At 40.3% G+C, this 15935-nt stretch overlaps 1 protein-coding gene across 3 annotated transcripts in view; it reads right to left on the bottom strand.

The window, feature by feature from the left end:
- CAV1 (caveolin 1) overlaps positions 1 to 1304 on the bottom strand; it is a 35944-nt gene extending 34640 nt beyond the window's left edge. The window contains exon 1 of one of the 3 annotated variants that reach the window (XM_010389346.2): positions 998 to 1304. In XM_010389346.2, the coding sequence (XP_010387648.1) occupies positions 998 to 1027 (30 nt within the window). In that variant the 5' untranslated portion in view covers positions 1028 to 1304. Of the gene's footprint in view, positions 1 to 284 lie in introns of all 3 variants that reach the window. The other 2 variants (XM_010389345.2, XM_030932362.1) reach the window with 2 other exon arrangements.
- Positions 1305 to 15935: the final 14631 nt, after the last annotated feature.

Raw genomic sequence — 15935 nt, 5'->3', positions numbered from 1 at the left:
TTCGCGTTCCAGTCTCCGGCCCCTATTACTCCTGCCCCGGTAATCCCTTCCAGCTTTATCTAAGATCCAACAGCAGCCGCTCGACCAGCTGAATGTTCCCTTTATCGCTGCTTCTTGGCCGCGTCCCCCTCGCACCTGCCTGCGCCCCCCACCCTACCTCGGCCCTCTCTTGTCCCTCCACCGCTCTCCCTGCCAATCCGTCGTGATGATCACAATCTCGAAAGTCCCCATTTCTGGCGGAGCCAGGCGCCAGACCCCCTAAACGTCCTAGAACTCAGTCTCACCTGCGCAGCTCCCCCGACCCACCCCCAGGGCACTCCCAGGCTGCGGGCGAGTGGCTGAAGGGCAGATGCGTGTTGTAAAACGAGGTCTCCACACCTGGGCAGAGCTCCAGAGCGTGGAGGGCGTTGGAAGTGATGTTGGCAGTTTGGGGAGGGGAGGTCCACCCCTCTCAGAACACCCCTGCCAGACGCCAAGATGCAGAAGGAGTTCTTGAGATGGTTCAAGAACTTTGGAAAGTGCAAACACACTGCGCGCCGCCTCCCGGACCTGCCGGTCTGGACGCCTGGCGGGGAGTCTCGGGGACTGTCCCCAGGACTCGGGTAAATGACACCACCACCCTGCACTCCACCTCTTCGAACCCCCAGCAGGCAGGGCCGGACCGCGGGGGTCCCGTGACAAGGGAGCATCCTAGACCTGTCCAGAAAACGCGTCCTGGGTCCGACAGACCCAGTCTCAGGACCCCAATCCCCTTTTCCTTGTTCTCCTAGCTCAGGGGCTCCCTAGGCCCCCTCCCCATTAGGAAAACATAAAACATTCCTGGCTTCTCTTCACCTCCCCGCCCAGGCCCATTCCTCAGCGGTGCCAATGCCAGAGGAGTGCTCCGAAGTGGAGAGAGGGCTGGGGCCAGGGGAGCAATCGGGATATTTAGAGAGGCAGATAGCAGAAGTGGACACTCCCCGCGCGCCCGGGCCGGCGCGCCCCCACCGATGCCTACCTCCGAGTCAACGTATTTGCCCCCAGACATGCTGGCCCGTGGCTGGATGAAAGCTCTGAGGAGGTTTCCCTGGGCTGTGATTTAAGGGAACTGAGGAAGGAAGATCTTGTATTGTATGGGGGAAAAAAAGGCGCTGACGGGGGGCGGTGGCTGGGAGGGAGCCTCCTGGCCGCCCGCCAAGGGTTTGTTCTGCTCGCGGTTGGCCCGGACGTGCGCTGCGCCGGGTCTAGGCACATCCCCAAGGTTCTGGCAGCAGAGGGCGGGGAGAGCCCGCAGCGAGCAGAGAGCGAGTGAGAACGTTTCTCCCGCGCTGGGGTGCTTGGGCAGATTATTTTAAACCTGAGGCAACATTTTCCCTGCTCTGAACCACCGAGAGGCGTCCCGGGGAGAGCGAATGTTTTCGCAGTGCATCATCTCAGCAGGGGTGGAGGGAGCCGACGCGCCTGTAGAGATGCCCAGTATGGGCAACCAAGGCGGCAGAAACAGTCCACAATCCTGCCCTGTCCTAAGCCGTCCCTTCCCACCTCCCCCGTCCCCCGCCCATCGCCCACGTTCCATCTCTGCCTTAAGACACATCTGTCTCCCTGTTTCACAGAGGGAGGGATGAAAGATGATTAGGAACCTTTAGGTACATTTCACATCTAAACTTTGTGGATCCCTTGTGGAAGGAATCTGTGTGGGTGCCTGTGGTGTACTTTTGGTGACACTCGTTTACATCTAGTCGGTGCGGATGGAAACTTAAGCAGGCATGCAGAATTTAACGTTTCCCATCCGTTTCTGAAATGTCTCCCAAACGCTTCGAATTAAGAAATGAAGATTTTAAACTTTTCTGTAATTTTATTACCGATATTTTCTGGAAAAATGGAATTTTATGCCAACACGTTATGCTATATTTGCAAAACACACAAAATATTTATAATTGTAGAATTATTTAAAGCTTCAGGTTTATTACCAGAGAAGATTTTTTTTGTGCTTGGCTGTGAGGAGAGATTTAACTTTTCTAATTGACTAGACTTTTAAAAAATGTGGTAGCGATTAAAGCATTTTATCTGTTCCTGAATTTGGGGCTTCTCTCTTTACTTTTTTGTAAAAAAGCACAAAGTGAATTAAATAGTAATCAGTCATATTACTCTTGAGCTGTAATTAATCAGGAAACTCATTATCCAAAAATGGAAAGGGCATGTTACCTATGCTTCCATATGCAGTCAAAAGTCAAAGTATCACTGGAAATTATTTTAAAAAAAAAGAAAAAAAGGTGGAGTACACTTAAAGGGGCACAGGTTAAAATTAAAATAGAGAGGGGAATGTGGGTTGGGAGTAAGAGGGAGGAGAAAGGGAAATGGATGGAATGCTGGCAGAGCTGATTATCTAGTTGGAGAGAAGACACAAAAGTATAAAATCTATAAAGGACAGGCTATTGTTGATAGCAAAATTTTTTGGAACAAAAGATCAGTTTTAACTAAGAATGGCAGGGAAAGTGTCACAGTGTTGCAAATGTTGGCATGCCTGTAATTATGTTGGCCATTCATGATTAGCAGACTAAAGTTCTTTCAAAAATTGGGTTTTCCCAAATACCACATTAGTGGGAACTAAATGATGAGAACTCATGGAAACAAAGAGGGAAACAGGCACTGGGGCCCACTTGAGGGGTGGAGCATCAGGGAGGGAGAGGAGCAGAAAAATAACTATTGGGGAGTAGGCTTTGTAGCTGGGCGATGAAATAATCTGTACAACGAATCCCTGCAACACAAATTTACCCATTTAATAAACCTGCACATGTACTCTTGAACCTAAAATAAAAGTTAAAAAAATTGGAATGTTTTAAAATAAGCTTATTTATGAATAAACAAATAATTGGGATTTCTCTTCTTTCTTTCTTTCTTTTTCTTTCTTTCTTTCTTTCTTTCTTTCTTTTTTTTTCTCTTTCTTTCTTTCTTTGTTTTTTCTTTCTTTCTTTTTGTTTTTTTTTTTCCTGACAGGGTGTCCTCTGTCACCCAAGCTGGAGTGCAGTGGTGCATTGATAGGTCACTACAGCCTGGACCTCTTGGGCCCAAGTGATCCACCTCAGTTTCCTGATAGAATGCTGAAACTATAGGAGTGCACCACCACACCCTGCTGATTTTTTTAAAAAAGTTTTTGTAGAGACGGGATCTCACTCTGTTACCCTGTCTGGTCTCAAACTCCTGGCCTCAAGCAATCCTCTTGCCCTAGTCTCCCAATGTGTTGGGATTACAGGTGTGAGCCACCACAACTGGCCAAAAAGTTGCATTTTCTTAATTTCATTTCTGCCAGATTGCATTTCTAAATTCTTTGAACAAATTATATTAACAAACATTAACAAACACAATATACCAGAAAAGGACTGTCAGGTTTAATATGTTCTATAGCACCTAGCCCACCTCTAATGACTGCCATAAGTTCATTTAATTCTTCCTTCATACAAGTCAGTTGGGGTTACATTCTGTGGAAAAATGTGGAAACCACTTCCCATCTATTGTTATTCAGTCTTCAGCTGTGATGAGTAATGTTAACTGTGAAAAAAGTCAACAGGAACACAGAGGGAGCTTGTCCTGCATTCCAGCAAGAAAAGGACTTTCCAGGGAGGCCTTTAAGTGAATGCTTAACTAGTACTCAACCGAGGGAAAGCAATCTCGCTGGGAAAGTCCGTGTAGAAAAGTCTAATCAACAGCAACAAATGGAATCGTAATGATCAGTGAAGCATTGTCAAAGCCAAAATGCATTCCTAATGAGAGGAAAAACCACAAACTCTTCATTAACCTGCCTCAACAAGAAGCTGGCACCAAAGAGAAACACATCTTAGTCTGGTTATAATAGCTGACTTAGAGAAACTGCGCTAGATTTATGAGAAATAAAAGGAGAAGAAGAACATTGTTAGCATAGGTACAAAATTTGAAATGAATAGATGATATAAGCAAAACTGTTTTTCTTTGATTCCCACACAGATAACTTTAGGCTTGGAGGCAAGTTAATAACTCTCCAAATCATTTACTTAAAAAATGAGTAGTTGGCAATTCATTTTCCCTCTATTTTTTTTTTTTTTTTCTTTTTTAAAGCAGCATTAAAGGTCATCCAGGCGGGTGTGGTGGCTCACACCTGTAATCCAGCACTTTGGGAGGCTGAGGCGGGCGGATCACGAGGTCAGGAGATCGAGACCATCCTGGTTAACATGGTAAAACTCCATCTCTACTAAAAAATACAAAAAATCAGCCGGGCATGGTGGCAGGTGCCTGTAGTCCCAGCTACTTGGGAGGCTGAGGCAGGAGAATGGTGTGAACCTGGGAGGCAGAGCTTGCAGTGAGTGGAGATCGCGCCACTGCACTCCAGCGTGGGTGACAGCAAGACTCCATTTCAAAAAAAAAAAAAAAAAAAAAAAGAGGTCATCCCCATGGATTAGAGGGCACTAGAAATATAGATCTAAAAGCCATGCAAGTGAACCCAACCAACCATCTGAGAGATGAGGACACCAAAGCTTAAATACACTAAAAATACCTTTTCCTAAGGAGTTTTGTTGGATAATGAAACATTTTGCAGTTGATAAATCACTAGAGCACCTCTTAGCAACTTCTGAGACATGAGGTTCTGAAGTAGGCTAGTCAGGGTCAGTTTATGGCAAAAATGTGAAATTCATTGCTTTTCATGTTCTCTCATCTCCTCCTCTATGTCGCTTTACTCTGGCACAACTCCTTCTTCCCATCCCTGCCACTATGGGTTCTTTTCACATTCTTGGCTACGTTCTTTTAACTACCACTACAAGATTTGAAATGTAAAGGTTTGACCACTTTCAATGATATCAGTGGTGTTAAGAAGCAGGCATCTTTCCAACATTTCCCAACACTCGGCAATCCAAGACTTCCCAAATGCGCCTTTAGCAATGCGTTCAGAGAAGGAATTCCAGCTTGGGTTATAATAGGAGTTATTACCAGGTATGATATTATAAAAATGTAATAATCAGTATGGAAGAGCCACCCACTAATCATTTCAAACTTCAGCCGTGGCACTGGAGCTGTGCATTAGAGTACTGCTGGTTAGTTGCTGAATCATTAGGAGGTAAACGGTCCTCGGGGAAGGGCAACGTACATTTCAGAGCAGTGACTATTTACATGCAAGTGTATAAACATGCCAAAGTTTTAACCATCTGTGTGTAAGTACATAAACATGTCATCTTTTAATGATCTCTGAGTTCAGCTCAGTATTTACTCTGTTTATCAACATCACCACCCCATAGGCCTTCTGCTATTCATTGCATCTGCTGAATCCCATTGAGGCCTCCTTCCTACAGTTGCCCATGTCATATGTGGAAAGAAATGGCTTTCTGGATATAGACTTGCCACATCACCTGACCCCTTTCTCACCTTGTTCTAACTTGAAGCTTCCGTGGATTGGGCTTTTCCACTTTGAGTATTTTAAATAATTTTTTCTACTTATTTTCTTTAAAAAACAAACAAGCAAACAGCGATTTTGTGTTTAAAAAATCTTTCTGATCAAGATGACTAAGAGTTTTCTTTTCCTACTGTTTCTTTAAATTAACTTTATTTACAAAATGAAAACTACCACTGATATCTACCCAATAGGAGTGTGTAAACTTTAGTAAGGTGATGTATTTGAAGCTCTGAGGATACTGCACAAAGCACAATAGTTGCTAGGGTTGAGGGAACACATTTTCGTCCACAAATTTAAGATTCAAATAAACATATTTTACTTCAAAGTATTTTTAATTGTAAAATAGTTCAATTATCTGAGATATGGCAAATTGTATGATGGACACCTGCCACCTAATTTGATCAAGTATCATTTTGACTTATTTACTCCAGAGCTTTTTAAACAGAAAACATTATAGATACTGTCAAAGTCCCATGTGAATTGTAACTTTCTCTTTTTCTGTAACTGAACTTAATTTCTTTTACAAGACCCCATTCCTTCAGGCTGCAGGAACTTAATTTCAGTCAATTTCTAGTTTCTTCCATTTTGTCCTAAATTCCGGGGGCTTATGAGGTGACCAGGAATCTTTGGTGTGGCTGTGGAGGAAGGTTTCTTCTTTAGCTGAGCATCTTGGCATCCGATGATTAGTATGGCACTCTGTCCCTTCTTGTTCATTTATCCATTCGGGAGAACAAGAGCTGCACTGTCCTTCAAGATCATTGAATGTGTCCCTTTGGGCCAGAGACACTTTCTTGCTATTTCTGTTCCTTTCTTGGGGCTCTCTGCAAACAAATCTGATGAATCTGGGTGGGCAGGTCTGATGCAGCATGGTGGAACCTCCCATGGTGAGTGTGATGTAGAGAACAGAATGAGTCCTATGCTCTGTCATGGTGCAGAGAAGCTCCAGAGTGTCACTGCCTCCGTGTGCCCTATCTTGAAACAGAAGGCACAGATATCTTTGCTTTTCGATCCTCTTAACTGATCAGGGCCCACCCTGGAAACACCTCTGTCAAAAACTACTTTGCTTCTTTTCCAAGTTTCTTCTCCCTTGAGCAGAAAGCCTTGTTCTTATATCTCCCACCAATATTTTCATGCCATGAATCCCCCAGGACCAGGATTTTTGGAATTAAGAAAAGCCTTATCTCTGCTTTTATGCTATAAAAATTCTTTCACAAGGGTAGATGGGGTAGGGGAAAGCTCCAGGGGCAACCAGAGAAGAACATTGATTAGGGAAATGTCATCTTCCCTAACTTTCCCCTTTCCCTTCAACGAAATCTTGCCAAGATTTTTGCAAGTAACATCTCTAAGAGCTGCTGTTTCTGGGTTACAGCAAATCCTCAAACTCAAATTTCACATATGTAATTTCAGAACTTCTGCCAATATTTACATTTCATTGGTAGCCTCAATTGAGGCTTTTTAACCTAATTAACTCCAAATATTGATAGTGAAAGACTATGTTTAGCCTTTAGCGTTTCCTATGTCACTTTACAATTTTATTTGTAAAATATTTTGTTATTCAATACAAAATAAATCTGATTGGTTATTTAATACAATGGAAATAAGGTTAATTCTTAAGAAAGCTTTTGAGTAGCAAATTGTATGTTGAAAGTACAATTCTTTTTTGTGTCCTAGCTAAAATTGCTAGAGGAATAGCCATATTGTGACTGCTAGGCCAGTAGGGCAGATGTGGCTTTGTGGCCCTGTCTAAAGGGTATCACAGCAGCTCATTGAAAGCAAAAGATGAAGTGACCCAACATGTTTTTGTTGTCATATATCTGACACATATTTATTTTAAGACTACATTTTAGGATGTACCAATCAATTATTGCTGCAATAATACTGCATAAGTAAACTACTACAAAACTCAGTGCTCTAAACAACCATCATTTTTATCACAGACCTATGGGTTGGGTTGGCTGGGGCCTGGCTGATCTAGGTAAGGTATCTGGGGCAGATCCACCTCTCGCCACTTGCTACGTCTCTCCTCCTCCTTGGACTAGCAAGATGATTGGGGCACATTCTTCTCTTGCTGCGTGAGCAACAGTGACATAAGAGGACAAGAAAAAACGTGCAAGGCTTCTAAAAGCCCACACTTGGAGAGGCACACTGTCACTTCTGCCTTGTTCCCTTGGCCAAAGCAAGTCAACTGACTTAGCCCAACATCAAGGGATGGGGATGGAATTGCCACCAATGATGAGGCCATGGCAAGGGATGTATGAAGAACTGAAATATATATCACATATGTATAGTCATTAGACGTTGTTTTTTTTTTTTTTGGCTTTCAATTTTATAAGTTTTAATCTAACTTTTTGATACTTACTATTTTTGCCATTTATTACTGCTTTCTCAGAAAGCTTTACAGCATACTAAAATTTTTTCCATTAAACAATTGGTAACAAAAACAAAAATCCCTTAATCACAAATCAAATGTGAACTTCTAGATGAAGATTCTCAAATATAATGCCTGACAGAGGGCCTCAGAGAGAGGGGCTTGGGATGGTCACAGATGCATTCTCTTGCCTTAAAAGAGAATGTGATCTTCAAGACAGTTGATAATTTATCTTACTGAAATAATAATTAGGCCATTACCTTTCTCAGATTTCTTGGCTGGTGAAACCCAAAAGAATGATTGATTTTGGGTAGCTGAAACTAGCCTTTAGAGTGCCAGCTTTTGTATTTCAGTAATTTCTGACAAAAATCACTCTTTAAAACATTAATTTTTGGCTGGGCATGGTAGCTCATGCCTATAATCCCAGCACATTGGGAGGCCAAGGCAAGCGGATCACCTGAGGTCACGAGTTAGAGACCAGTCTGGCCAACACGGTGAAACCCATCTCTACTAAAAATATAAAAATTAGCTGGGCATAGTGGCGGGCACCTCTAATCCCAGCTACTTGGGAGGCTGAGGCAGGAGAATTGCTTGAACCCAGGAGGCAGAGGTTGCAGTGAGCCGAGACCACATGCCATTGCACTCCAGCCTGGGTAACAAGAGCAGAACTCCATCTCAAAAACAAAAACAAAAACATTCATTTTTCTCCTCCCTGCCTTTTAAAACAGAGTTGGCAGAGCATAGGTGCTTGCCCTAGGCCAACATTCAGTAGGGCTGCTGAAACTGCTGGCATCTTCCTCCTACTTCTTCACTGTTTTAATGAAGATCTGGAGAGATACTGCCTGAAACCAGATTTCAGAAACAAACTTCCAGTTGCAGAGAATTTCCGAAATAGTCTCATTGGTATTTGTGCGACAGCGGGCAAAGTGTCATCATTATTATTCTGGGTTTAGAACTAAGTCTGATGAAACTTGTGCTTGTCTTTGAAAATGTAGCAAAATTTTGCCTTTAAAGGTAGGTTATCTCAAAATGTACACCCTTTCTTTATCTTACTTTATCTTATTGCAAAATTTTGTTCTTTGAGATAATATTTTCTTTTTAATTCCATTAAAAACAAACTCGAAAAGGCGATATGATTTACCAGTATAAAAGTAAATTCAAATATTGAGAAAATGTGAAGTGATAAGCAAACCAAATTTCATTGAGCTATTTTCATTTATGCTTAAAGTCCATGAAAAATGTCAAGTTTCAATTCATCATCTCATTATGATGACATATAAGAAATCAAAATAGCTGCCATGAAATTGAGTGGATTATAATAACCTTACCAAAATAATGGCTACCATTCTCTAAAGATAGGAAGTCTTAGTCTAAACCGGGAGCCAAATACTAATATAATCAAGGGATAATGTATTCAGTAAGCATGAAATGAGAGGTAAATAAACACTTGGCTAATTTTTATCTGGATAGATTTATATCAATAATAAAAGTAAAAATTATAGCCCTACCTGACAAAGACTGAAAATATTTACTATGAGGCTTGACCTTAGCAATTTTCAGAAAAATTATGGTCAAGTGGTAAAACAAATTGTTACTTTCCATCTAGTTGAGAGATGTAAAATATTTAAGTATACAATGATTACGTTTTCTCCTATTTAAGCAAAAGAAAACTATGACCACCTTTTAGAAGTATGGAAGCCCCATAAATGTTATCCAAAGTATGACTAAATCTCAAACTTAGTAGGACAACAAAATAATGTAATATGATGTAACTAGTACCTAGATTTAATATATATTTAACATAGTATAGCTTATATCTGAGAAATGTACCATTTTATAGCATACTAGTAGAGCTTTTTAATATCATATTAGGGAAACACGTATTTTGTTATTAACAAGTAAGTAATTAAAAAATCCATTTTGATTTTAATGAAGTGATAAAGAATAAAAATGACTTTAGCCCCTTAATACTGCCCCCAAATTATAAGCAGATATTAAACTTCCATGTTTTTCTTAAGTTAATGTAAATATTTGGGAGTAGTTCTCCACAGAAGCCCTTTGTTTTGTGACCCATCTGGCTTTAAGTCAGGACTCCATTATTTAACAAAGGAAACTCTCTTTCCTTTTGGCCCTTCCCTAGTAAATAGACCATTTATCAGGAGTTGGTTTTACCTGGGGAAAATGTGTCTCTAAACCACTCCTTTTGAGGCAATGATGCTTTAAAAGAGTAAAGTATTTTACTCTTTTAAAAGTATATATATATATGTAATATATATATATATGTGCTTATATATATACAGACATTATATATGTGTATGCAAGTTGATTTTTCGTATTTTTTTTTTTTTTTTTGACAGAGTCTCATTCTCTTGCCCAGGCTGGAGTACAGTGGCATGCTTCACGGCTGACTGCAGCCTCTACCTCCCAGGCTCAGGTGATCCTCACAGGTGTGTGCCACCAGACTCAGTTAATTTTTATATTTTTAGTAGAGACAGGATTTTTGCCAGGCTGGTTTTGAACTCCTGGACTCAAGCAATCCATCCACTTCGGCCTCCCAAAGTCTAGGATTACAGCATAAAATAAGGTCAGTCTTTAAAGACTGTGTGTGTGCGTGTTTATATATATGTATGTGTGTGTGTGTGTATGTTCATGTGGTAACATACGCATAAGTGATCTGCTCTTCATACAGAATTTTACTTTCTTATAATCATGTGATGAGTTTGTTTTTTCACTAATTTCGGGGAAAATCTGTGATTGCAACACCAGCTTTTGTGCATACTGGAGAATGGGGTTTATTTCTGCACTGCTGGCTTTGCCTTCAAGCAACTCAGCTAACTTCAGAGGGAATGTGAATGTGTTTTAAAGCAGGTGTAGGGGATTTAATTTTTGGACAGCCAGTAGAATATCTTCATAGAGCCAAACAAATGAACTCTCTGTTAGTTTCTTCTCTTGTCTGTCTGCAGCTACTTTATCTTCATCTCTTTCCATGTCTTACTCAAGCTGCTTACTAGATAGATCCTTGCTACTCAAAGTTTGATTTAGGGACTTGCAGCCTCAGCACCCAGGGAGCTTGTTAGAAATGCAGAATTGCAGGACCAATCCCAGATTTACTGAATCTGAATTGGCATTTTAACAAGATCCCCTGGTGATTCCTATGCTCATTTTACTTTGAGAAGCAGTAATGTAGGGGAAATAAAAACTTTAAACCTGAAGATGTTTAAAAAGACAGAAGTTATGCCAGCAAATATCACTCTCCTATGTAGGAATCCTGAATGGAGAACAAAATTCCACAAATACAAAAGGAGCCTGTACATCATGGGAAGAGCAGTAGCACTGCAGGCTGGATGACTTACAGGGAATCCCAACTCAATAAACAAATGAAAATACTATTAAAGAAATATTTGTAAGCAAATTGAAGGAAGCATCATTTAAGAGGGAACCCTACAGGCTAAGTTGGCCAAGCTGCTTGCAGGGAACTGGCAGTTCTTTCTATTTCTATAAACTGAAGGCTTCTTGGAATGTGAAATCAAGAATTACAAACTGGGCAGTAGCCAGGATTATTATTTTTTAAATTTATTTTTGCTATGAAAGGGCTTGAGCTATGTTAAGTTGTCCCATTGACCACACCCAAAAGGTATTGATGAACAGCAAGAGTTGAGGTGGCACCAATCTATTAACTTCATAAAAAGAGCAATTTCTTAGGGCTGCTTCAAAGTAGCCCAAACCTACCCTGCATTTTGGAGAGTCCCATGCCCTGCAGAGTTCATTGCAGATGTGAGGCATTTTCCTTTCCAATTCTGAATATTTCTTCAACTCTAAGAACCATAAAATCATGGAAATCAATAGATCCCTAGCTCATTACACTGCATAGAGCCTGACCTGCATCTGATCTGCTCCAGATTAATGCTTACTATTGCCAAAGTTCTTCCAGGAAAATTATTTTACAATCTTCTATTTGCCATTTTCCCTTGTTTGAATATACTTATGGTCACAGTTTTGTGTGTTTGTGTGTGCCTAGTAGAATAAAATTATGGTTTAGGATAACCCTACATAGGATTTCTCTTCCTCAGAAAAAAAATAGTTTTAATAAAAATTACTTTACACAGTATTTTTTTTCCTAGGACCCTTCAATCACTTCCAGGACAAATAATACCAACAATGCTGGTACTTTTTAGCAATCTAATTTTAAAAATTGTAATCATCATAGGATTTTCCTCATCTAAATAAAATGTATATTAATGATTCAATTGATTGCTCACTTGTTTCTTCTATATGATAACAAATTACTTTTCAGTGTTTTATTTCCATTGCTTTCATCATGCCCCTCCCTCCACCCCGTCCCATCCCCTGCATGGCCCCTGCGCATACAACGTGTGAAATTGATTGAATAGACTAGAAATTCTGTGGGGATCTTTTCATCTTGTTTATGTTACCTAACCCTGAGTAACGTGTACTACTCCTATGTCTGCTCCCGAAAGGCTATAGATAACTGGAGAGAAAGGGTTGGTTGCATCTGATGCTTCTTTTTATGTATTCTAGTGTCATGATTTCCCATTTTCAGTATAATTCCTGACTTTGATACTGATTGTTTTACCACTGTCACTTTGTGAGAAAACATATAGGAACTGGGTGCGATGGTATACACCTGAAGTCCCAGAAACTGGGGAGGCTGAAAAGGAAGGATCGCTTGAGCCTAGGAGATTGCACCACTGCCTTCCAGCCTGGGTGATAGAATAAGACCCTGTCTCTAAAAAATAAAATCAAGAAAATTTATCATGAGCAAATTATTCAATAGGAGAAAAGAAATTCATATATGGTTTTCCCCAGGATCTCCAAGATAAAGTAACTGAAAATAAAATTGGGTAACATATTAAAGGATGTACAAACTGACAAGAAATTTCCAACAAAATGAAGAAAAATACAAAATAAGGATTCTGTCTAAAAAACAATACACTTAGTCCAAACTGAAATTTTTTGCTGTAGTTATTAATATTTTACATGTCAGTATGTTTAGCAGTGAGAAGAAAAATCATCACTGGGCTTTTGATACATATTAGGGAAGTCTGTGTGAAGGAATAAAATTCTATAAAATTTACAAAAATGGGAATAATGGCATTTGGGAATGATTTTTCTGACTTTAGCTGGAGTGTAAGGTATAGAGCTCAGATCCTAAGAAGAAAGAAAGGGTGTGCCCTGAAAAGTGGCATATAGGGCTGGGGGAGGGGCTCAGGGATTAGACGGAGGCAGAGTGTGGAGGGTACATGAAGCCTAGGTGCTAGCTTGGGGGAGCTCTTACAACTGAGGACATGAAACTGGCTCCATTGATGGGAGAATGGAAAAAAGGTGCTTCTCAGAGTAGGAAAGGTGACATGATTGAATGATGAATGAAAAAAGAAGATTTTGGCTGGAAATCATAAGAACAGCCATGGACACATTCTTTCAGGAATTAGAAAATCATCTCTACAGTGATTAAGAGTGTGGACTCGGATGTCAGGCTCTCTTGGCTCAAATCCTGACTGTAGTCTAGGGCAAATTCCTTAACTTCACAACATCATTTTCATTATCTGAAAAATGGGAATGACAGTAACATTCCCATCGTAGGGTTATTGTACTGATTAAGTAAATGCCCAGAAGATTATAAGTGCTCAACAAACGTAAATACTCCTGTTATTGTTTGTACTGAGATCAGAGGTCTCCCAGTCATATAATGCATAAAGAATTTCAACCAGTTTCCTCCTCAGTAAAATAAGCATGGTGGTTATTCCTCACCACTTGCATCCCTGGGATATGCTGTGTGCATCCCTGCAACCTTCCAAATGACTCCTTGTTTCACTGCCCTAGTTAGCTGAGACAGCAGTTGGCTGGAACCGATGTGCCAGTCAGTTAGAGAAACAGGTCCTGCATACTGCCCTTCTCTCCCCTTTTGTTACTGGTTGGTGCTCGGTGACAAGTAACTGGGAGGCAGGAAAGAAAAGAATGCTCCAAAGATGACCTGCTGCTCTCACCTCTTCCTGATCCATTTATGTCTTAAAGAAATATTTGTCCTTGGCTACATGCTGTTTCCTACTCTGAGTCATGTCTCTTCCTTTCTCTCATCATCCTACACCCCTACCTTTTCCTATAATGGCAAAATGATTTCTCCAGTCACGCAGCTGAGCTGAATGACCTAATACGTCCATGTCCAAGTGCAGGCAGATAGGTGTCCCTGTCCTATTTTTGGTTAATTGTTGAAGTGGTGTCCTCTGATTTCTCTGACTGCAGTATGGTCTTTCTTTGCCACAGACACGCCACAACAGTCAACAGCACAGAGAGGCAAGGCGAGAGAAAACACAGATAGATGGTCACAAGTTACAGTTTCATTTTCATTTTCATTTTCAGGCTTCAGCATTGTCTTTAGGGCACATGGTTCCAGCAGAGCCCTCATGCCCGCTCCTAGGGTCCTATTCATTCAGTAAGACAAAAGCAACTTTACTTTGTGGATAAAAAGAAAAGTCTTTAGCTGACTTCAGCTTCCTCCACTCCTGCTAGGATTCCATGCCCCTTTCACTAGTGATTTGGGTTGTCCAAAAGCAAAACGGGGAAGGCTGAAGGCCATGTGATTGGAGCCTCTTGTTTCCCTTTTCTGTTGCAGCTTTCTCTTTGGTGACATCTCTTTTAATCAGTGTGTGGTACTCTCATATTGTGCTCAGAGCTCTTATGCTCGGTTCCCATATGTAGTTTTTGACACTCCTTTCTCAGATCATTTGTTCACCTGAAGTAAATAGATGACTGCTAATAAATTGAAATGTTACCCCACTCAAGGGTATGTTTCACTTAAAAAAGTGTCAAGATGTCAAGTTCCAATGGCAGCATTTCAGATACAATCCAAAGCAAGAGACTGGAGAGTGGGCACAGAAATGTCTTAAAAAATGTAGCAAGGAGTGCTTTATTTTGCTCATTTTGCTATTTTGGGGTGAATAGGGAGAAGAAATTGGGATGGTTAAATTATAGTTGCCAGACTGATTTTTACTCCTAAAAAATATAAACTGAATATCTAGTATACCTGTATCCTTTACCCCTCTTCTGTCAATTTCTTCCCCTGTCCTCCCTTCACACATATACACCTTGAAGGGAAGAAATGTGCCCAATCCTGATTTGTGATAAATTACATTCGTTGTGGTAATTTTTCTTTGCAGTTCTACTTACTATTTTTTTAAGTTTCTTAAAGTAACGTGTAACCCTGTAAAAATTCTGTAAGCACTTATTATCTTAAACAAACATTCTAAAATGATAAGGTTGCAAGCTAGAAAAACTGAGCTATTATTTATTTGATTTCTCCATTATGTTATTTAATTTGTCCTGGGATTCAAATGAGACAGTGTGTTTTCTAAAATGTAAAACCCAAAGAAACAATGTTGCAGTGTTACAAATTTCAAAATGAGGAATAGAATAGTAAATGAAATAGCAACATTCTAGAAAGCATGATAGTGTGTTTCCAAACAAGTTTCTAAATGCTAGGGCTTTCTACCCCTGAAGAATTAAAAGTAAATATTAGATAAGAGAATGGAGACTAAAGGCAGGCATTACCCCAATCGATAAAATATAAAATTGTTTATATACGTTTTAGTTTTCCCAACTTAATGATTCATGAGTGAGAAAATGGTGGGAAGGAAATTTTTGTTAGAATCAGTACATTTCAAATCCCTGTTGTAAATGAAGAAATTACAAAGTAGTAGTGCAATTCCCACTCCCAGTTCTGTAATTATCCCAAGATTTCTCCAGTTATTTATTTACATAATCATTCATTCAGAAAATATTGATGGAACTCGTTAAGTACTGGGCACCGTTTCAGAATCCTAGCAAAGGTGAAGTGATGTTTCTGGTTCTCAAAAACCTAAGTAGCAGTGTAATGGTGTTAGTTAACAGGGTTACTTTTACAACGTGACAGGGGATAATAGGAATTTGTGCAAGATTTTAGATGTAGACACAGAAGAGGCACTTAATGTGGAAGAGTTTTGGAAGCAGATAAGAGTGAGGCAGGCATGAGGAGAAAAGTAATGCTGGCATGGGGCAGGAGAGAGTGGGTACACGGAAGTAGCATGCGTTATTCAGTAAAGTTACAGAAAAATCGCTAACGATGACAACAGGTTGATAATGAACGTCTTGCATATGTTGCTCAAGAACTTGAAA

Source organism: Rhinopithecus roxellana, chromosome 6 (genome assembly GCF_007565055.1).
Source record: "Rhinopithecus roxellana isolate Shanxi Qingling chromosome 6, ASM756505v1, whole genome shotgun sequence".
NCBI lineage: Eukaryota > Metazoa > Chordata > Mammalia > Primates > Cercopithecidae > Rhinopithecus > Rhinopithecus roxellana.
The sequence above is the reverse complement of the archived record's forward strand: the minus strand, read 5'-3'. Positions and strand labels throughout refer to the sequence as shown.